The sequence below is a fragment of the Lepidochelys kempii genome, chromosome 2 (genome assembly GCF_965140285.1).
Source record: "Lepidochelys kempii isolate rLepKem1 chromosome 2, rLepKem1.hap1, whole genome shotgun sequence".
NCBI classification, from domain to species: Eukaryota; Metazoa; Chordata; order Testudines; family Cheloniidae; genus Lepidochelys; species Lepidochelys kempii.
Window position 1 is genome coordinate 89811191 of NC_136381.1, and position 23223 is coordinate 89834413.

At 43.8% G+C, this 23223-nt stretch overlaps 1 protein-coding gene across 1 annotated transcript; it reads right to left on the reverse strand.

Moving 5' to 3' along the window:
• Window positions 1-553: 553 nt before the first annotated feature.
• On the reverse strand, window positions 554-23221 carry LOC144930170 (uncharacterized). Its single transcript, XM_078851319.1, has 3 exons — window positions 22783-23221; window positions 22052-22195; window positions 554-582 (listed from the first exon to the last, which is right to left on the reverse strand). Exons 1-3 carry the CDS (start codon window positions 23189-23191, stop codon window positions 554-556), a joined length of 582 nt encoding a protein of 193 aa, XP_078707445.1. The 5' UTR covers window positions 23192-23221.
• Window positions 23222-23223: the final 2 nt, after the last annotated feature.

Sequence of the window (23223 nt, forward strand, 5' to 3'; positions counted from 1 at the left end):
TCAGGATTAGACTCTGCAAGCCTCCCTCATGATGCCGAGTATTTACTCAGTTTAGATGAATACTCAAGTGAGTAAATGCTCACCCACATGAGAGAAGCTTTCATGATCCTGACATCAATTTTTATTCAGAGTTCACACTGACATCAGTGAGAATTTTGCCTGATTCCTGACCGAGTGTCTTACTGAGGACTTTGAGGTCTGGCCCAGCTGAGAAAAAATACTCCCTAACACTTAAATGCTCTGGATTTTCCTGAACTAAGAACAAATCACATCTCTTAACCTCTTTAACTTACAACTGAAAGTGATAGCTTTCCTGTGCAGTATCTGGGGAGGAAAGGTTGGCGGTTGATGTTTTGAACTGTTGCCTAAAGCTGCTTCTGATAGTATTGGGAGGGCTTGGATTTTTTTTTTTTTTTTTTTGGGCCAGGGTATGCTGGCAATCATTACACAGTCTCTGGTATTAGTGTGGAATTATTCACTTGACATCAGCATTGACAACAAAGGCTGCTCAGACATGAGATACTGTGCTGGAGACAGACACAAAGAGTGTGGTTTATGGGTCCCCAGTGGCCATCTCCACACCTATGAAAAGAAGATAAATGAAATTAGCAATGATGCACCAACTTTAGAGGCAGTTCCAGTAGCAGTCCTGAGAGTATCAAGAGGAGATAAGAATTAGTCATTGGCTCCTGGAAACTCAAGAGAAAAGTACAAATACCTGGGTAGCAGATTAGTAGGGGTACAGAACACCAATGAAGCCTATTAGGAACTAAATACAGCAGATAATTTGGAGGACTCTACAATGAGAAATACAATGAGATGAATTTAGATCCCTATTTTGTGATAAGGGCAGGGTTGAATCCAATTAGGTCTCACCGCTGCTGAGCCTCTAATATAGAGGTTCCCAGTCTGTAGTTGTGGGAACATTGGTGGTCTGTAACAAACTGTCTGGTTACCTGGATATGGTTCACCTTGTTTCCATCTGCTACATCACCATGCAGACAAGTAAAATACACTACTTTCCTGTACTGTTCTTCTACAGAAGGAATTATTGGGAATGAGAGAGAATCTCTCTGTTCGGGTCTGACAGCAAAGCATTGACTCTTCAGAATGACACGGCACCTACCATCAGGCTGAGCTACTCCAGGTCACAGAGAATTCTTTCCCAGGTATCTGCCTTGTGGCATTCTCAGGGTCTAACTGACTGCCATATTTGTGGTCAGGAAGAAATTTTCCCCTGGGTTAGATTGGCAGAGACGCTGGGGAGGGTGGTAGGGGTGTTGTTTCGCCTTCCTCTCTGTAACCTGAAGTCCTTAAATCATGATTTGAGGACTTCAGTAACTCAGCCAGAGGTTAGGGGTATATTACAGAAGTGGTGGGTGAGGTTTTGTGGCCTGCAATGTGCAGGATATCCGACTGGATGATCACTATTGTCCCTTTTGACCTTAGTCTATCTGTCCGAGTCATATCAGCATGACCTACAGAGGAAACTCCTGCTCTTTGGCCACCATGACATGCCTTACACTGATATTATGGGGGAAGTTTTCTCTCTGAGTTAGATGGACACTGATGGATACCAAGGTGTCTCATTGTTTTGGCCACTGTTTGGTTTGTAGAAATGGTGGTAGGTACCACAGAGCATGATCTGTAAAATACTGAAAGGGGATGAAAATATTTTGGGTATTTTCTTAATTGGGACATGCTATGCAATTCAGAAATATGTCCGGTTTTTGTAATGTTATTTTTATGGAAGGTGATTTTTTATATATATGTGTATATATAAAATGGGGGGAAATGAGACCATTTCACTGATGCATACATGAGAGTGAAAATATGTACATGTATAAGTGCATCAAAGGGAGGGCAAAATTGAGCTTTTCATATTTCACATCACCAAAATCCTAACTCTGGGCTAAATTCTACCCTGGGATGTGCACAGTGGTGCCCTAGTTTGGGAAAGGCTTTTAGAGCATGTTTAAGCATGTGTTTAAGTCCTTTTGACTTCAGATGCTTAAGTGCTTTCCTGAATAGAGAGACTTTCCAGATTTGGGGAACGGGTTCCCATTGAAGATAGAGAGAGCCTCTGGCATATGCATCCAAGAGCAGAATTTCTGCTTCTGCAGGCCCTTACTACAACGCACAATGGTTACTGCAGTGAGTAGTGCCATGGAAGTGAGTAGAATTACAGCAGTAAGAATTACATCTTGCAATAAGTACAGAATCATACCCCTAGTTCCTAGACTTTTTTGACTATTAAAAATACACGTATAGTAATTTTGCTGGTGCTTTTGGGCAGAATTTTAGATGTTGATTTCAGTATAGATGCTACAGAGACCACCTACAAACTTTCATTGGTTTATATTAGCTTAAATATAAGAGACTTCATTGCAAATTTGCATCTTGAATAGACTTTGCTGTTTATGTGATCAGATATCCACAAACCCTTAGTACCATTAAAAATTACAGGGTCTGCAGAGAAAGTCCCAATATAGACTTTGCTGAGAGTATTTCAAAGAGACCATAGCTTTTACGATATCTGATCCAAAACATTTCACATGTGGAAAAGTTTAGAGAGAGAGCAGTTGAGCCATATAAAGATGTAATACCTATAAACCAGCCACATAAGCACGAGGTAGTAGTTTAAATGCTCAAGTAACAAGGCATAGTTGGGGCTAACTTGTTTCCCCTTCCCGCCAATTCAAAATACTCATATATGACCTTATAAATAAGAAACATAGGAGGAGGGACCCAGTTTGAATTTACTGTGGCCTGTTTAACACAACCTTGGGAATGGCTGAAACTTTTCCCAGCTTGCTTATTTAAAATAAGATCACACTTTATATGATTAAAATATTCTTTTTCATGGGAAATATTCTGGATCATGTATCCTTTGATGCTTTAGAAAAGTGATCTATAATCACATTTCTGGGAAGACATTAATAGCTATTGCAATAAAAGTATGATATTACCTTAACTAGATTTGAACTTGTTACAGAAGTAGTGCAGTGGAAAGTGCATATTTTATGCATCAGGTTTCAAAATATTTTATGAGAGCCATGGAATTTACTTATCATTATAATACTAATTCTTAGACTTAGATTTTAAATACAGGAAGGTTCCCTCTTGGTCCTGGATGTGGTAGAAAGATATTAAGAAATGCACATAAGAAATTAACAAATCGAACTCAAGGATGACAGAGTTCAAGCAAAGTTTACACCCAAGTTCATAACAAAATCTTCATGCGTGCAACTCTTCATGCAAATTAGACTTAATTTACTATTGGCCATGTTCTACCCCCACTTACACCTGTGCAATCCCATTGTATGGAGCTTCCCAGGTGTAACTGAGTGGTAGGCTGTCGTATAATTCCTCCCCTGAAGATGTTAAATTTAATTATACTATGCTAACTATTACACAGTGAATCAAATAGCTGCTCCTTGAAACTATGCTAAAACCATGCTAGCAAAAACATGTTTAAACACTGTTGTAGTTAGTACAATTCTGCTCTCAGTGTGGAAATGGACAAAAGTTTTTTAGGACTTATTTCTGTCCTCTCTTACACAGTTGTGGCTCCCTATGAGTTACATAGGTGTAAAGGGAGCAGAATTTGGCCCTAAACCTCTGGTTTGAGACGGTCAGCCACACGTACCTGGGGAACTAGAAAGTTAAGCCCCAGCAGCAGAAGAATTAAAGAACTCTGGAAAATGGCACACTGATTGAACCTGATTTGCTTTTGCAAGGAAATAAAAACAATGAGAAAACAGTGTAAAAGGGAACCGATTATTTTCTGGTAACAAACCTAATTTGTTAAATGAACTCTGATGCCCCTCTGAAACTATTTTCTTTTACTGGGTAAAACTTACAAATGTGCTTAAGTACTAATTTCAAAAGTGACTAAGGCACAGATCTTCAAAGGTATTTAGGTGCCTAACTCCCACTAATTTGAATTAGAGTTAAGTGCCTAAGTACCTTTGGGGCTCTGGGCCTAAGTCTCAGTAAAGGTCATTGGGGCTTAAGCTCCTAACTGCCTAATTCACTTTTTAAATGGGGACTTTGGCTCTTAAGTGAATTAGATGCCTTTGAAAAGTTTTCCCTGAGATGTTTTTATTAATGCCATCCTAAAAGATCATTTATAAACCAGGAGACATCAATCATTACAGGTTTCTTGTACATTTAGGACTTGTCTGGAAACAGAAAATCTGCCAATGAGCTCTCTGGCAGAAAGGGATACCAGCATGAAAAGCATTCAAGCTGAACAGTAGCCAAAAATCTACAGCAAAGGAGAAATTGGCAAAGACAGCCACAGAGGAAGCGCAGGGAATAACAGTTGACCCAGCTGTTGCAATGCATCACAGCACTAATTAATAAACTTGGAAATATGAAGGATATCAAATGCCAACAAGGTAGGGGTACAGCAAAGGGGTACTCAACCTGCAGTGAACAAAACAAAGCTGAGCCTGTTCATTCAGCACTTGAGATGACATCCGGTTAGGGGATTTTGCCCACACAGAGGTGCAACATAGAGAGTAGCTGGCCATGCTGGGGAAAATCTCTGGGGCTTTGATTCAGCAAACTACTGTGCAGGTAGTAAAGAGCATTGAGAGCGATGGGGAATGGTAATCTGTTTTCTTAGCAGCCATGTTTTTACATGTAAGTTCTGCACTGGACATGAAGAAGTGGAGCAAACTGACTCTGGCTGTCATCGCTAAAGGCACAGGAGGAATGAAATACTAGTAAAGTTCAAGCTTGTTATACAACAGCAGTCACGACATGCTTAGAGTCCTATGGCTGGGTCCTGCAGTTCTATTCTGTCAAAACTCCTACTGAAGTCAATGGGAAATTTTCCAGAGACAGGACTGCAAAATCAGACCTGCAGCAGTTTTAGATGGACAAGATTCATTAGGTAATTGAACCTATCCATGGCTACAGCAGAACAAGCCCCCTTATTAGTATGTATAGCATATTTCATTTACCCAATAGAAAGATTAAACTTTTCTCATTAATCATAATGGGCATTTAGCTCTCCTGGGCCAGTGCCTCCCCTGGGACAGACATCTTAAATTGAACTAAATGGGAGTTGGGTGCCCATGCAAGGACAGTTTCTCCCACTACTTTTGCACCTTCTTCCATGCAGCCTCTTATACCAGAAATGCCCTGTTCAAGTCCACAGCCACTAATCTGTCATCCACCTCTGCTGTCATGCTCATCGTAAACTGCATTAATATCTCTTGACCATTTATTTTATTGAAAAAACAAATTGTACCCTTAGCTAAATGTGATCACATTGCTGCAGTCTTTTCCCTGTTCTCTCCCACACACCATTGCATTCCTCAGCCTGTTGCATCTCGCTTCTAGTTAGCTCCTGTCTCAAAGTGCTTGCCATCTATCTTTTATTCTATGTTTGTATAGAGCTTTGCACAATGAGGCCCTGCTAATGATTGGACACTATTGAACTTCTAATCCTGCTGCTAACTACTTAGGCTCTAAAATGATATGATTGCTCACTGTTCAGATTGAGAGTGTATGCCAGGATAAGACCATGAGCTCAGGCACTGCCCTTGAGTTAACCTGGATTTGACTGTGAGAAATGTGCATTTAGGACAATAAAACTAGCTCATGGAATATGTAGTGCTGGAAGGGACCTTCGGAGGTCACCTAGTCCATCACCCTGCACTGAGGCAGAACCAAGTATACCTAGACCATCTCTGACGGGTTTGCCTAACCCATTCTTAAAAATCTCCAATGATGGGGATTCCACAACCTCCCTTGGTAACCTATTCTAAAGCTTACCTACCCTTATAGTTAGAAAGCTTTTCCTAATATGCAACCTAAATCTCCCTTGCAGAAGATTAATCCTATTAATTCTTGTCCTAATTTCGGTGGAAATGAAAAACAATTGATTACCTTCCTCTTTATAACAGCCCTTCACATATTTGAAGACTGTTATCAGGTTCCCCCTCAGCATGGGTGGCAGGTGAACTGCTGGCTGGAGGAGGCTAGCCCCCAGCCCTGCCCTTTCTGTCCGAGGCCCCGCCAGAGCCAAGTCTCCCCCTTCCCCTCTCCCCGCATGGCCACCAGCCCAGTCCCATGGCTAGCCCCCCAGCCAAAGGAGTGCCAGGAGGGTGGGCGGCACATGGCCCCAGCCCTGGAGCTCAGAAAGGCGGGCAGCCCAGCCTCCCTAGCTCCAGAGTGCGGGAAGGTGGACGGTGTGGAGCCCATATACGGTGGGCTGTGGGGCTGGACTCAGAGCCAGGAGGACTGGAGCTGCAGCTGAATGGAGCAGCATGGCAAGGGGTGGGGTCAAGCCTTGCTGTTTGGGGAGGCAACGCCTCCCCCTGCCTATGCTACCCGCCACCCATGCCCCTCAGTCTTCTTTTCTCAAGGCTACACAAGCCCGGTTGTTTTAACCTTTCCTCCTAGGCCAGGTTTTCCAAACCTTTTATCATTTTAGTTGCTCTCCTCTGAACTCTCTCCAGTTTGTTCACATATTTCTTAAGGTGTTCTGCTCAATAGTGGACACAGGGCTCCACTGGTGAGGTCTCAGCTGCTGAGTAGCGTGGGACAATTACCTCCCAGGTCTTATATACGACACTTCTGTTAATACACCCCAGAATGCTATTAGCCTTTTTTGCAAGTGCATCATGATGTTGGCTCATATTCAATTTGTGATCCACTGTCACTCTCTGAACCTTTTCTGCAGTACTGCTGCCGAGCCAGTTATTCCCCATTTTGCAGTTGTGCATTTTATTTTTTCCATTTGAAGTGAAGGACTTTACACTTGTTTTTATTGAAATTTATCTTGTTGATTTCAGACAAATTCTCCAATTTAACCAACTGATTTTGAATTCTAATCCTGTCCTCCAAAGTGTTTGTGTTTGCAACCCCTCCCAGCTTTGTGCCATCTGCAAATTTTATAAGCATACTCTCCACTCCATTATCTAAGTCAATATTTGCATTAATGAATAGTACTAGATCCAGGACAGACTCCTGTGGGATGCCACTAAATACAACCTCCCAGTTTGACAGTGAACCATTGATAACTATTTTTTGATTTCAGTTTTTCAACCAGTTATGCACCTACCTTATAGTAATTTAATATAACCACATTTCCCTAGATTGCTTAGGAGAGTGTCATGTGGGAGTGTGGCAAAAGCCTTCCTAAAATCAAGCTTGATTATTTCTCTAATCTATTTAATTGTTCATCTTTGATATTATTTGATGGTCACTTTTGCTGCACATCCCTTGACACCAGGACACGAGGTTTCCTAATGTTAGTAAGAAAAGTGCTGGAGCAACTCGGCCAATGGATCCAAATTTATTTTCAGTTACAATAAAATTTGGGGGAGTGGGTGAGAGGTAGAAGTGGGAGGGATACATGATTATGATGTCTAGATGCAATGCAGGATCTCTGTCAAAATGACATTGTGACCAGCTAATATACTGTTACCTAGGGCCTGACTGTAGAGGCCTTTCTCATGTTGGTGAGCCCTTTGTTGTGCATGAGACTCTGTGTGTTAGTGTTCACCAATGTGACCAAGGCCTCCAAAATCTAGCACATAGCATAGAAAATTGTAGGCATACAATGTCCATGATGGGTGAAAAAAGAAAAGGAGTACTTGTGGCACCTTAGAGACTAACCAATTTATTTGAGCATGAGCTTTCGTGAGCTACAGCTCACTTCATCGATGAAGTGAGCTGTAGCTCAAGAAAGCTCATGCTCAAATAAATTGGTTAGTCTCTAAGGTGCCACAAGTACTCCTTTTCTTTTTGCGAATACAGACTAACACGGCTGTTACTCTGAAACCTGTCATGATGGGTGAGATTATGAACCCCTTTCTCAGAGTGGTAAGCAGGTCAGTCCAGATCACAAATGTATTTAGGCTCCTAACTTCCATTGATTGTACTTAGTCACTTGAGTGGTCCTGTTGCAATCAGTGAGCGAGGGGTTCTCATTCTGGCTCACTGGATTCCATACAAGAGGGCAAAATACTTTTTGGCTTGTGAGGAGTTCACGTCATCCCATTTCCTTTTGTTAGAAAATGATACGGTGAAATCATAATTTAAAAAATGTGCCAACCTTTATTGTATTTCCATCTTTTTCCTTATTCCTTCCCTTCCTGTTTTTTTAAAACCAGGGCTTATAGTGCCAACCACCATAATAAGAATCAGACATGCCATATTTAGTTTTAGTTAGTACTGTAACATAAGGGCTTTGGGAATTCCTTCATAGTTTTGGAAGACGGCCACAGCATGAAAAGCTACAAACTCGAGTGTTCCATTAAAGATTCTGGAACGAAACCAGAAACCAGAATGCTGTTGTTCCTTTCTATCTGTTATTGGTGCTGTATTCTATCATCTCAAACTGTTTGTTGATTACTGGGGATTTTTTTGTCTGGCATAAAATTGTTCAATTTTGATTTCATTTTTCATTCAGTCATTTAGGGCCAGATACTGATACTCCTTCACACTGAGTAGTAGTTTACTCCTCAAGTGTCTACATTGGTAGCAATGGAACTACTCAGGGAGTTATGTATCCCTTTTCTTGAGTGTTAGAGAATCATCTTTCACCATCTTTAAAAAAAGAAACCAACCAACAAACAAATGTGATCTAGTGTGCTAGAGGCAGGAGTCAGCAAGCCATCTGCTATGTACGAACAAATGAAATTCAAATTTTATTTGTATTTATCAGCTCTGGAGGACAAATAAAAATTTGGGGCAGCAGATGATTAAGAAGCCAAGTTGTTGTAACACTGCAGTGCTGTGTGTATGTGTAACACTGCACAATTGTGTGCTTTTATCAGCACAGAATGGAGGTAGAGGCAGCTGAACTGAGGGTCCTGGAAACAAAATAAACAGACTTCTTGAGGTCATTACAGTATCTCATTAAAACAATCTTTTTTACTTCTATGAAAAGGCAGTAACATGTCAAACTGCTGGAGGTCAATTCTCCTAAAAGGGTCTGTGCATTTTATTTAAAGTACAGTACTCAGAGCACTGATTCTAAAAACTGTTCCCTGCATACTGCGTTATTTAACGTGTTTGACTGGAGTTTTGCATGAAAAAAGGGGGCATCCAATCTCCTGAACTCAAATTCTTGGGACTGGTTATTTCTCTTTTCTTTCCACTAATTAAGGACATACCATACTGCGTTCACATGTCCCTCCTTGCTGAGGCAGGACAGTAGGTTATGGAGGCTAGATTCACAAAGGGACTTAGGTGTTGTGACTCTGAGTGTCAGGATGCCTATCAGGTGCCTAGAAAATCAAGAGAACAACACTGCAATTCATAAAGCCTGAGTTAGGCACTCAGGCTTCCCTATGCAATGAATGAGACCAGGTGCCTTAGAATGTGATTCACAAAAAATCTATGATTCTATTCTATGATTCTAAAGCCAGCTTGCTAGGTGGGGAGCCAGCTAAGCCAGCCAATGGAAGATGCTGATGATAGGGGTGTTTCCAGTCCCTCTGGCCTGCAGGGAGGCCTATCTCTGCCAGTGATCCACAGCAAGGAATCCATCTCCTGGAGTCAGGTGGCTCAGGTGCTGAAAGTGTTTCTCGGGAGAATGCCTTAGGCAGGTCATTCCTCACAAAACAGCGGGAGGAAGAAGTGATAGTTGTGGGCCAGAGAGACCAAGAAAGTGTGAGAATGCTGCTGTAGCCTGGTGGTGAGGACACCCACCAAGGAGGTGAGAGATCCAGTCCAATGACTTTTTGATTATTTAATCCAATGTGGAACAACTTCAACTGGAAAGATTGAGGGAGCCCAACACAGAATATCACATAGCTAAGGCTATGATCTAGTCACGGGTATTTTTGGTAAAAGTCATGGACAGGTCATGGGCAATAAATAAAAATTCACGACCCTGTGACCTGTCCATGACTTTTACCAAAAATACCACTGACTAAATCTCTATTTCTGGGGCCCCCTGGGTGGGTGGGGCCTGTTTCAGTGCTGGAGGTTGACTGCTCCCCAGCACCTCTCAGGACGGCCTGGAGCTGCTGCTGCTCGGGCGATCTCCAGGACCGCTGCTCAGGCACTCCCCAGGGCCTCTCCCAGGACTGTTGCTTGGGCGCTCCCCAGGACCAGCTGCACTGGACCCTGGGCATGCGGTGCCTGGAATCAGCTGCACCAGCTGCTGTGGAAGTCATGGAAAGTGACTGACAGAATCTGTGACTTCCGCAAAAGAATTGCAGCCTTATCCGTAGCCCAGTGGCTAAAGCACACTTCTGACAGATGGGGGACCTCAGTTCAAATCCTTTCATCTCCTGAGGTAGGTGCAGGGGGAATTGAACCTGGGTCTCCTCATCACAGGTAAGTTCTCCAGCCACTGTGCTAAATGTTATAAGATAGATGTCAGCAGTACCGTTGCCACCAATACCACCGGATTTTGAGTGGGACCCAGTCCAGAAGGTGACCTCTGAGCTCATCTATCCGATTGGTTCCCGCATGCAAGATTTGTGGGTGGATGCCTGTCTTCCCCTGTTCATGAATCCCTCTGGGGCTCAAGCTGGAGATAGGCACCCAGAGAGCTAAATTGAGGCAGTAGTGCACATGCTCAGAGGCAGAAGCTTAGGTACCAGGTAAATTTAGGTGCCTACAGGCTTCATGGGAGTTTTGTGAATCACAATGGAGCCTAAAACTGTGACTTCAATGCTTAAACCTGGACTTAGGCACCTACGTACCTTTGGGAATCTAGCCCATAGAGTGAAATGTTATACTGGGTCCAACTCTGCTCTGTTACACCAGCGTATAGCTTGTGTAACTCCATTTACTTCAGAGGAGCTACTCTAGATTTATGCTGCTGTAATTGAGATCAGAATCTGGCCCACCATTGCTTCAATAGTTTCCACAGCACTCCTCCTCCTCCACCACCTAAACCAGTGGCTAGTGAGTCTTCTTCTCTCATTGGTATCTTTAGGCTTTACAGCTAAAACTTCAGCTGTAAGTGGTCAGATAAGACCATCTGTCTGAAATCATCGCCCGTGCTGTTCTAACACCCACCAGCTCTCTGCAGACAATTTACTTGGCAGCAAGAAGTTTCTTCAACGCAGTTATGAAAGGTCTTTCAAAAAGTATCCAATCTTGTTTAGAGCCTCGTCCTGAATTCCTTTGTGCACGCCAAGCTCTGAAGGCCTGCTCCTGCTCTGCTGTTTCGTGTTGAGTACTACCTGACCCTGTGATCAGTCTGGCTGAAAGCCATGTGACTGCCCCGGTGCTAGCTGAAGAGTAGAATACTGCTTAGTGTGAGGAAGGGTGGCAGACTCGGGCCCTCAATAACAGCAACCGATGAGAGCTGTACAAGTGCGAGGAAAGCAGGATTGGGCCCTAAGTTTCAATGTGGTGTTACAAAAGCTGTAAAAATTGGTAATGCACAAGGGCCACAATCTGGGCCAGGCTGTGCAAATGAACAGGGGGCATACGGGCAGTAAGACACCCCCCCTCCCACCATACACGCACCTGGGCAGCCTTCCTGGGGCTTGGGTCTGAATGATTAGTGGGAAGTGAGTGCCAGCAGCTACTCCCCACCTTACACAGAAGGGCAAGGAGTCGGTGGAGATGAGCATGGAGCAAGTGGAGCTGTCACTCCATGGCCCTCCTTCCAGCATACCAGCCACTGCAGCTCAGCCAGCCTGGGGGTGGGGAGTACTTTGGTGCAAGAGGAAAGCAGGGTCAGAATCGTGTTTATCTGGGGTGAGCCAGAGGTTCTCTATACTCTAGGCTGATCATGGTTAAACAACGTACCTTAAAGCCCAAAGAGAAGTGACAAAATGCTGCTGCATGTCATACAAAAATCCAGGGCAGCAGGGAGACAATTCTTTAAAAATCCCCCTGGAGGGTTATGCAAAATGTGCCCTTCCCCTGCTTGTGGGCTACATTCTCCACTTAGGCAATGCAAACCGAAGATTAAAAATATTGACGCTTTATCGGCCTCACAGGCTTCCTAGTTCTACTGCAAACTAGAAGGCCAATTTGGAGAAGTCACTTTCGGGTTGTATGGAAATGTTGTGACGATTCCAGAAATTAACCCTTTCATAGTGTGAAATTTTTGTATAGACTGCTCAGTGATTTATTAGTGTGTTAGAAGGAGCCTCACAGCTGGATTCTCGATATACCACAAGACATTTAAATAGAATGGTGAGCTGGAGAAAATATACTCTTTGGAATGTGCACGTCTGGTCAGAGCAGTAGCAGGAAGGTGGGTGGGAGGAGGTTATGTGTGGGAATGGTTACAAATGTTCCTGTCATAGGTCGAGGTTCTGACCAGCTCCTCCGTGGGTTCACTAGCAGTAGGATGCTGCTCCTTGCATCTATACCCAGCGACTGTACTGAATCCCAATAGGGTGCATAATGGGAATAGAATTTGGCCCTTTATTTGCACTACTTTATTAAACTGTAGGAATGGGATAGAATTGCCAGCCAGCTAGAAGAGTCAAAAGGTCAGAACTGAAGAAAACACCTATTCTGTTTCACAGCATAGAAAGGCATTCTGGTTGGAACCCCCCATTCTCCTGCCAAATATGGGGAATGGCATACCAGCCTCCACCTCCTCAGGTGCTTACACATGTTACATGGGGCAGAATTTCCCACATAGCACTGAAGAGCTATTTTCATTAGTTCATAAAGTTACAGCGTATTCCAGTTCAAGGTTGACCCCAATGTTTCTGTGGTTCTGGGTTTTCTATCTGATGTGGTTTTAGAGAATACTAGTGAAGTCTTGAAGAAATCTTTTGTTTCTAGCCACAACTCATGGATGTTTTCCAGGAAGAATGGCAAAATTTGCTCTAAACTTCCTCCTCCTGCTTTGCATTAAAGATTGATTGATCCTTCTTGGTTTACCTTCCATTTGAACCATAGTATTGGGGCAAGTCCATACTATATATATAATCAAGTTCTTGCATTGAACTTTCCTATGATATATTCCTCTATGTATTAACGCTGGCGTGTTCAGGCACCACCCACTTGCGGTAGTTGTGGGCAGCTAACAAGATGTTAAACATCTCATGCAGAGAGAATCACAGGAACTGCTTTCAGACTCATTAGGTCTGTTATACACTTACTTTCCCATTCTGACTTTGTGCATTTAAATTCCAGTGAAGAGGGAGTATCAGCTTTCCTGAAGAGAAGGAACATTGGCTACTTACTGAGCAACAGCTGAAAGCTATCACTTTTAGTCTCAGAATTTTTCGGACATTGGACATTTTCTCTGGAAGACACATTTTCACTATAAACTAGTTCCACTCAGCTTCCCACAACAGATGGGATGATGAAAGCAGAAGCTATTCCCAGTTTACAATAATTTCTTCACAACAGTAACAATGGTGGCTCTGGAAAAGGTATTTGATACATCAGATGTTGCAAATAACCGCAGACCTATTGTCCCCAGGAGAGAAAGTCACTTCAAGTTTAACCAAGCCAATGTGTGACATTTCCCTGTGGTCCCAAGTGTTAGCACAATCAAGAGAAGTGAAACAATTGGGTTACACATGCAAGTATTTTGCTAGTCATTCTGCATAAAAAAGTATTACAGTTAATCTAAAAATATTTGGAAATCCTTCTTTGGCAATTATCTCTTGTAAGGGAGCATCTGAAATAATACGACTTTTCCCTTACAGAGCACTTTTCATCTGGGAATCTCAAAGTACTTTACAAACATTACTTAATTAATTCTCTCATTGCCCTGGGGAGAGTGGGTAACTAGAATAGTATCCACATTTTGCAGATGGGGAAACTGAGGCATAGAAAAGTTAAGTGACTTACCCAAAATCGCACTGTCAGTTAGTGGGAGAGCCAAAGAATAGACTCAGGAGTCCTTACTCCCACTCACATTTTCTAACCACTAGATCACACACTTTTAATTTAGGTGTTTGGATATGTGGTTTTGGCAGCATGGACTCCATCCTCCCTTCATGGAAGAAATAGCAACTACTAATGAAGTAGTGTGCAATGCAGTCACTGATTTTTCCAGCTGTGTGGTGACGTACACTAGGAGTTCGAGGAGAGGAAGGGGCTCTTGATTGTTTAGGAAAAATTCTCTCTACAAGTATTCCAAGCACATATGTTCCTATGTTGTAGAAAATAGCATGGGGGATCAGAGAACTGCAAACAATTCATACAAAAGTGATGTAGGAGGAAAGACACTTATCGTGCCATCATATTCAGTTCCTGATTGCTGAACAAACAGCGTTCATAAAGCCCACTGTACAGATGCCAAACCTGTGCTGGATTCAGAAAAGGAGTTGGATGAGCCAGAAATCCACCACGTGGAATTGTTGTGGTGGGGTGAGGGAGGAGGGGCATACATGTAATTTTTGGAGACTTCTGCTCTATTCACTGGGTATGATTTCTCATTTCTAGTCTGCCATTCTTCCTCCTGTCTAGAAACTATATACAGTAAACTTAAGTGACAGCATCATTTCTCTCCCAAAATGCAATATACTCTGTTCCTTCCGTAGTGTTATGCCATGCTCTAAGGACAAGATTCTGTTACTTTTACTCACATGGAGCAGTATCTTTGAATTCAGGGAGACTACTCTTCTAGTAAGGGAGTACTTAACCTGAGTAAGGGTATCAGCATCTGGCTCTTAAGTATTAATACTTGGTGGTCGTCTGTTCAGAGAAGGCAGTTCCGAGCCATTTTCCAGTTGTTGTTACTGAGAGGAGGGCTTGCTCAAAGAGGTGAGTATTGAATTGTTGCTTAGAGTTTGTTGGATTCAAGCATAGTCTGATTTCTGGCAGTAGGGATTTTCATTGCCGAGGGCCTTTCACCAGGAATGCTCGGAGGATACAGCTAGATCTACGTCTGAAAAGAAGGGACGAAATCCCTTGGCTAATTGAAGATGGGGGGGAAAGTGTTTGGGCGCTGCTGCTATTTTGGTGTCCAGGAGCAGTAATGAATCTAATGAGACTGCGAACTGGCAGTCTCTTAGAGGACTGGCAGACGGATTACCTCAGTAGAGGCTGAGGTATAGCTCGGACCTGCCAGATCCACAGGATTCTCCCTTGACTGACAAACTGATTCGGTCCAAATGGTGCTAAATGGTTTATATATGTCTAGAGTGGAAACACTGAGACTATTGGAATACCTGATGATCCTCATCTTTGCAGCATCCTAAGCCTGGTTATCCCATCTTCACTTTCCTCACTAAAAAGGGGTATGTCAGGAATATAACTGAAGTTCTATGTTTATCCCCCATTTAGATGGCTTGAGTACAATGACATATGAAACACAACAGGAAGAGAAATTCTCTTCACTCCCTGTTCACATCCAGCCCAGGTTGTTATGGATTAAAGGTCACTTGTCTGGAAACAGAGAAACTTCAGCATTTAGTCTGCTGTTGATATGCAACCATATCTTGCAATAGGTTTTCCAGTGTATCTGAGGCAGGCACTATTGATGTCTAAAGGGGGTGGTGGTAATTTAGTTTCCCCTGGACTGTCTCACACTCTACCTGACCAACTTTCCATTTTAGCCCTTTGTAAAAACCAGTCCCGTTTAAGATGACTTAAGTTGGGTGACAAAAAATTGAGGCATCGAACATGGCTACTTACCTCTGTAAATCCTGGCTTATGATTTTTCCTACTGAAGATTCTTTAGGAGAGCTCCTTCACAGAAGAACAATGACAAAACATGGGCAGAATATACCATTTTACTAAGTCAAAATCTAAAGTCTTATTAAAACAACCTTTTTAAAGAAAAGGCAAATGCTAATAGGACTATTTTCTAATACCTAGTGCCCAGTGAAATGTCTGTGTTTTATTTTCTCATTGATTTCTATAGCAGTAACATGACCAGATGTTCAGGTCTCACCATCCGTTTAAAAATCTGAACAGTTCTTAGACTCATAGGGAACCTCTACACTGGAATAAAAGATGTGTGGAACTGCCGGGGCTGGCCCGAATCAGCTAACTCTGGCTCGCAGGGCTTGGGTTGTGTGGCTAACAATTGCTGTGTAGACATTTGGGTTTGGGCTGGAGTCCGGGCCCTAGAACCCTCCCTCCTCACAGAGATCCCAGAGCTTGGGCTCCAGGCCAAGCCTGAATGTCTATACAGCAGTTTTACAGCCCTGCAGCCTGAGCCTGAGTCATCTGACCCGGGCCAGCCGTGGTTGTTTAACTGCTGTGTAGACATACCCATAGACTTTAAGGCCATAAGGGACTATTGTGATCATCTAGTCTGACTTCCTGAATATTGCAGGCCACAGAACCTCACTCATCCACTCCTGTAATGGACCTCTGGCTGAGTTACTGAAGCCCTCAAATCAAGATTTAAAGACCTCAAGTTACAGAGAATCCACCATTTACTCTAGTTTAAACCGGTAAGTGACCCATGCTGTAGAGGAAAACAGGTGAAAAACCCTCAGGGTCTCTGCCAATCTGACCTGGGGAAAACCCTTCCCAAGCTCAAATATGGCGATCAGTTAGACCCTTAACATGTCACCAGCCAGACACCTGGGAAAGAATTCTCTGCAGTAACTCAGAGCCCTCCCCTCTAATGTCCCATCTCCAGCTGTTGAAGATATTTGTTACTTGCTGTCGCAGACTGGCTACATGCCAGTGTAGGCAGTCTTATCATACCGTCCCCTCTATAAATTTATCAAGCCCAATCTTGAAATCAGTTATGTTCTGTGCCACCACTTCTCCCCTTGGAAGGCTGTTCCAGAATGTCACTCCTCTGATGGTCAGAAACCTTCGTCTAATTTCAAGTCTAAACTTGTTGGCAATCAAGCTAATATTTTTTTATTGATTTTTTGTTATCTTGGTTTCCTGGATCACTATAGAAAAACCTAAGATAGTTCACAGTGTATTTAATTATTATTTGAGCTACATTTCTAAGGCTGTTATCCTTATAAATTAATAACATGCTAACATAAATTTTCTTTCAGTGTTTGTATATTATCTCTTTGTATATTAATAAAGTGTGAAATGGAATTGTTAGGACAAGTTCAACATCTTAATCTGGGGAAAAGGACTTCTTGAATAACACAGAGCAAAGGTTCAATCCAACAGCTCACACATTCAGAATATGTGTAGTATTAATATGATTTAATTCCTGCTTTTTTCCCAGCAGCTGATCTTGATGTCAAAAGTCAGGAAGTTATGACTCTTTAAACAGTGCTATCAGATTAACTATTTCTTGATGACAGTTGCTTGTGTTTTCAAATTTCCAATAATGATATAACATTGATTTTAGTCATTAAAATTAAACAAAAAGTAGTGTTAAAACTGGGGGTCTGATCCTGCAAACGCCCATTATTCACAGAAGTAATGCTTACTCATGCGACTGGCCCCAAGAAATTCACTACTTGCATGTGATCAGATTCTACCACCCTTACTCATGTTGAGGAGCACCTTTCTGTTTCCCTTACAATGTAGAGATGTTAATTCAGACAAAATTCCTATTCAGGTCGTAGATGGAGATTTGTAAAGGGTGATAGCCAACTGAGATCTAGTCAATTAAAACAAGAGCTAAAAGTAGCTTCTGGTGTTACATCTGTCCTGAGTCTCCCACCTTCTGACACTGCGTGGAGGTGGGGAGAAAGAACAGGACATATCAGCAAAGGAAGGACCCAGCAAGTCCTGGCAGTAGGCTGTCTCCACCCGCTGCCAATCCCTGAATGCCAAATATGCCAGGTCCTAAATCAGGTTGAATGCTGGAACCTGTACTCATGCCTAATGGTTATTAACAAAGGGCAAACCAGGGATGCAGCATTTTGATTTATTTCAAGGATTTATTCAAATATATTTGAACCTCTTCTTGTGAGATTTTGTGTACTTACAGCTTTGGGTCAAATTGCAAATAGTGTGTGAACAGACTTTCTAAAGTTAGCCCAGCAGCATAATCTTGAGGAATGAGACCAGCTCTGGGTATCAAATACTCCTAGCTCTGCCACTGACTTACTGCGTAGTCATGTGTGACTCACTTAACATCTGTGTCCTCATCTGAAAAATGAGATGACCATAGCTGATGTGTATTATTAACTACCTGACAATAAGGCCAATAATTATTCAAGTCTTAGCACATATGGAGAACTTTGCAACTTCAAAGTCCTGTACAAACATCAATTGCTAATGTCTGATCAGGGCTTTGAAGATGTGAAGTACTATATAAGTGCTAAGTATTACTATGACTTCAGTATCTTAGAGGCAAAACCAGCAAATGATGAGGGACTGAAACATCTGAAAAGTTTACTGTACTTCAGAAATTATTCTTACTTGATTCCTGTTTGGGATGAGTTTATGGGACAGTTTTCTTGTTTATTCTCCAAAACTGCTTGCATACCTAAAGTCTACACAATTTAACAACGTGATCAACATTTTAAAAAGATCATTCAGCCTGTTAAAGACAAATGCGACTCTGTATATGTTATATAGTTGAGGAGCTTTGCTCTTCATTATTTGTTTTGAAAATTCTGTAATAATCTGTGTGGATTACTCAGATGTGGTTACTGATACATTCTCTGTAAGATTGTGGTATGATATTAATGTTAGTTTTAGGGCATCATTCTTGATATTGGCTGGCACTACTCAGAGCCCTTTAATCAGAAGGAAAAGGTGATAAAGACATCTTTATGATATGCCAATGTACGATAAGAATGAGAATTTTTTTGTATGGAAAAAGATTAAAGACATAACAGAGAAAAGGGTCTTTGTCCTGTTAAAATAAAGTTGACCAGATGTCCAGACTTAGGCATAAGAGACCCCTCTTTTTTTTAAAAAAAAAAAGCACATCCCTGTCTAGGTTTCTAAAACATAACAGTTCAGTTCTGACTTTTGCAGACTACCATAATTCTTGTTATATTGCTTTAAGGACCTGCTTCAGCAAGCTACTTAAGTATGTGTCTAACTTTAAGGATGTGAATAGTCCCACACATGCTAAAAGTTAGGCATGTGCGTAAGTATCTTGCTGAATCAGGGTTTCAAAAGCATCTACCATTCCTTTGAGATCTATTGGACTGAACTGGATCCACTGCAAACAAAACCCAATATAGGGTATATCTACACTACGGAATAAGGTCGAATTTATAGAAGTCGGTTTTTTAGAAATCGGTTTTATATATTCGAGTGTGTGTGTCCCCACAGAAAATGCTCTAAGTGCATTAAGTGCATTAACTCGGCGGAGTGCTTCCACAGTACTGAGGCTAGAGTCGACTTCCGGAGCGTTGCACTGTGGGTAGCTATCCCACAGTTCCCGCAGTCTCCGCTGCCCATTGGAATTCTGGGTTGAGATCCCAATGTCTGATGGGGCTAAAACATTGTCGCGGGTGGTTCTGGGTACATATCGTCAGCCCCCCCTTCCCTCCCTCCCTCCGTGAAAGCAAGGGCAGACAATCGTTTTGCGCCTTTTTTCCTGAGTTACCTGTGCAGACGCCATACCACGGCAAGCATGGAGCCCGCTCAGGTAACCATCACCTTATGTCTCCTGGGTGCTGAGGCGGTACGGCATTGCTACACAGGAGCAGCAACCCATTGCCTTCTGGCAGCAGACGGTACAGTATGACTGGTAGCCGTCCTCGTCATGTCCAAGGTGCTCCTGGCCACGTCGGCTGGGAGCGCCTGGGCAGACATGGGCGCAGGGACTAAATTTGGAGTGACTTGACCAGGTCATTCTCTTTAGTCCTGCAGTCAGTCCTATTGAACTGTCTTATGGTGAGCAGGCAGGCGATATGGATTGCTAGCAGTCCTATTGCATCATCTTCTGCTGAGCAGCCATGAGATGTGGATGGCATGCAGTCCTTCTGCACCGTCTGCTGCCAGCCAAAGATGTAAAAGATAGATGGAGTGGATCAAAACAAGAAATAGACCAGATTTGTTTTGTACGCATTTGCCTCCTCCCCTGTCTAGGGGACTCATTCCTCTAGGTCATACTGCAGTCACTCACAGAGAAGGTGCAGCGAGGTAAATCTAGCCATGTATCAATCAGAGGCCAGGCTAACCTCCTTGTTCCAATAAGAACAATAACTTAGGTGCACCATTTCTTATTGGAACCCTCCATGAAGTCCTGCCTGAAATACTCCTTGATGTAAAGCCACCCCCTTTGTTGATTTTTGCTCCCTGAAGCCAACCCTATAAGCCGTGTCGTCAGTCGCCCCTCCCTCCATCAGAGCAACGGCAGACAATCGTTCCGCGCCTTTTTTCTGTGCGGACGCCATACCAAGGCAAGCATGGAGGCCGCTCAGCTCACTTTGGCAATTAGGAGCACATTAAACACCACACGCATTATCCAGCAGTATATGCAGCAGCAGAACCTGGCAAAGCGATACCGGGTGAGGCGACGTCAGCGCGGTCACGTGAGTGATCAGGACATGGACACAGATTTCTCTGAAAGCATGGGCCCTGCCAATGCACGCATCATGGTGCTAATGGGGCAGGTTCATGCTGGGGAACGCCGATTCTGAGCTCGGGAAACAAGCACAGACTGGTGGGACCGCATAGTGTTGCAGGTCTGGGACGATTCCCAGTGGCTGCGAAACTTTCGCATGCGTAAGGGCACTTTCATGGAACTTTGTGACTTGCTTTCCCCTGCCCTGAGGCGCATGAATACCAAGATGAGAGCAGCCCTCACAGTTGAGAAGCGAGTGGCGATAGCCCTGTGGAAGCTTGGAACGCCAGACAGCTACCGGTCAGTTGGGAATCAATTTGGAGTGGACAAATCTACTGTGGGGGCTGCTGTGATGCAAGTAGCCCACGCAATCAAAGATCTGCTGATATCAAGGGTAGTGACCCTGGGAAATGTGCAGGTCATAGTGGATGGCTTTGCTGCAATGGGATTCCCTAACTGTGGTGGGGCCATAGACGGAACCCATATCCCTATCTTGGCACCGGAGCACCAAGCCGCCGAGTACATAAACCGCAAGGGGTACTTTTCGATAGTGCTGCAAGCTCTGGTGGATCACAAGGGACGTTTCACCAACATCAACGTGGGATGGCCAGGAAAGGTGCATGACGCTCGCATCTTCAGGAACTCTGTTCTGTTTCAAAAGCTGCAGGAAGGGACTTTATTCCCAGACCAGAAAATAACTGTTGGGGATGTTGAAATGCCTATATATATCCTTGGGGACCCAGCCTACCCCTTAATGCCATGGCTCATGAAGCCGTACACAGGCAGCCTGGACAGTAGTCAGGAGCTGTTCAACTACAGGCTGAGCAAGTGCAGAATGGTGGTAGAATGTGCATTTGGACATTTAAAGGCGCGCTGGCGCAGTTTACTGACTCACTTAGACCTCAGCGAAACCAATATTCCCACTGTTATTACTGCTTGCTGTGTGCTCCACAATATCTGTGAGAGTAAGGGAGAGACGTTTATGGCGGGGTGGGAGGTTGAGGCAAATCGCCTGGCTGCTGGTTACACGCAGCCAGACACCAGGGCGGTTAGAAGAGCACAGGAGGGCATGGTACGCATCAGAGAAGCTTTGAAAACCAGTTTCATGACTGGCCAGGCTACGGTGTGAAAGTTCTGTTTGTTTCTCCTTGATGAAACCCCCCGCCCCTTGGTTCACTCTACTTCCCTGTAAGCTAACCACCCTCCCTCCTCCCCTCAATCACCACTTGCAGAGGCAATAAAGTCATTGTTGCTTCACATTCGTGCATTCTTTATTCATTCATCACACAAATAGGGGGATGACTACCAAGGTAGCCCAGGAGGCGTGGTGGAGGAGGGAAGGAAAATGCCACACAGCACTTTAAAAGTTTACAACTTTAAAATTTATTGAATGTCAGTCTTCTTTTTTTTGGGCAATCCTCTGTGGTGGAGTGGCTGGTTGGCCGGTGGCCCCCCCACTGCGTTCTTGGGCGTCTGGGTGTGGAGGCTATGGAACTTGGGGAGGAGGGTGGTTAGTTACACAGGGGCTGCAGTGGCAGTCTGTGCTCCAGCTGCCTTTGCTGCAGCTCAACCATACACTGGAGCATACTGGTTTGATCCTCCAGCAGCCTCAGCATTGAATCCTGCCTCCTCTCATCACGCTGCCGCCACATTTGAGCTTCAGCCCTCTCTTCAGCCTGCCACCTCTCCTCCCGGTCATTTTGTGCTTTCCTGCACTCTGACATTATTTGCCTCTACGCATTCGTCTGTGCTCTGTCAGTGCGGGAGGACAGCATGAGCTCGGAGAACATTTCATCTCGAGTGCGTTTTTTTTCTTTCTAAGCTTCACTAGCCTCTGGGAAGGAGAAGATCCTGTGATCATTGAAACACATGCAGCTGGTGGAGAAAAAAAAAGGGACAGCGGTATTTAAAAAGACACATTTTATAAAACAGTGGCTACACTCTTTCAGGGTAAACCTTGCTGTTAACATTACATACATAGCACATGTGCTTTCGTTACAAGGTCGCATTTTGCCTCCCCCCACCGCGTGGCTACCCCTCAACCTTCCCCCCTCCCTGTGGCTAACAGTGGGGAACATTTCTGTTTAGCCACAGGCAAACAGCCCAGCAGGAATGGGCTCCTCTGAATGTTCCCTGAAGAAAAGCACTCTATTTCAACCAAGTGACCATGAATTATATCTCACTCTCCTGAGGATAACACAGAGAGATAAAGAACGGATGTTGTTTGAATGCCAGCAAACATACACTGCAATGCTTTGTGGTACAATGATTCCTGAGTACGTGTTACTGGCCTGGAGTAGTAAAGTGTCCTACCATGAAGGATGCAATAAGGCTGCCCTCCCCAGAAACCTTTTGCAAAGGCTTTGGGAGTACATCCAGGAGAGCCGCGAATGCCAGGGCAAAGTAATCCTTTTACATGCTTGCTTTTAAACCATGTATAGTATTTTAAAAGGTACACTCACCGGAGGTCCCTTCTCCGCCTGCTGGGTCCAGGAGGCAGCCTTGGGTGGGTTCGGGGGGTACTGGCTCCAGGTCCAGGGTGAGAAACAGTTCCTGGCTGTCGGGAAAACCGGTTTCTCCGCTTGCTTGCTGTGAGCTATCTACAACCTCATCATCATCATCATCATCTTCTTCGTCCCCAAAACCTGCTTCCGTATTGCCTCCATCTCCATTGAAGGAGTCAAACAACACGGCTGGGGTAGTGGTGGCTGAACCTCCTAAAATGGCATGCAGCTCATCATAGAAGCGGCATGTTTGGGGCTCTGACCCGGAGCGGCCGTTCGCCTCTCTGGTTTTCTGGTAGGCTTGCCTCAGCTCCTTCAGTTTCACGCGGCACTGCTTCGGGTCCCTGTTATGGCCTCTGTCCTTCATGCCCTGGGAGATTTTGACAAAGGTTTTGGCAT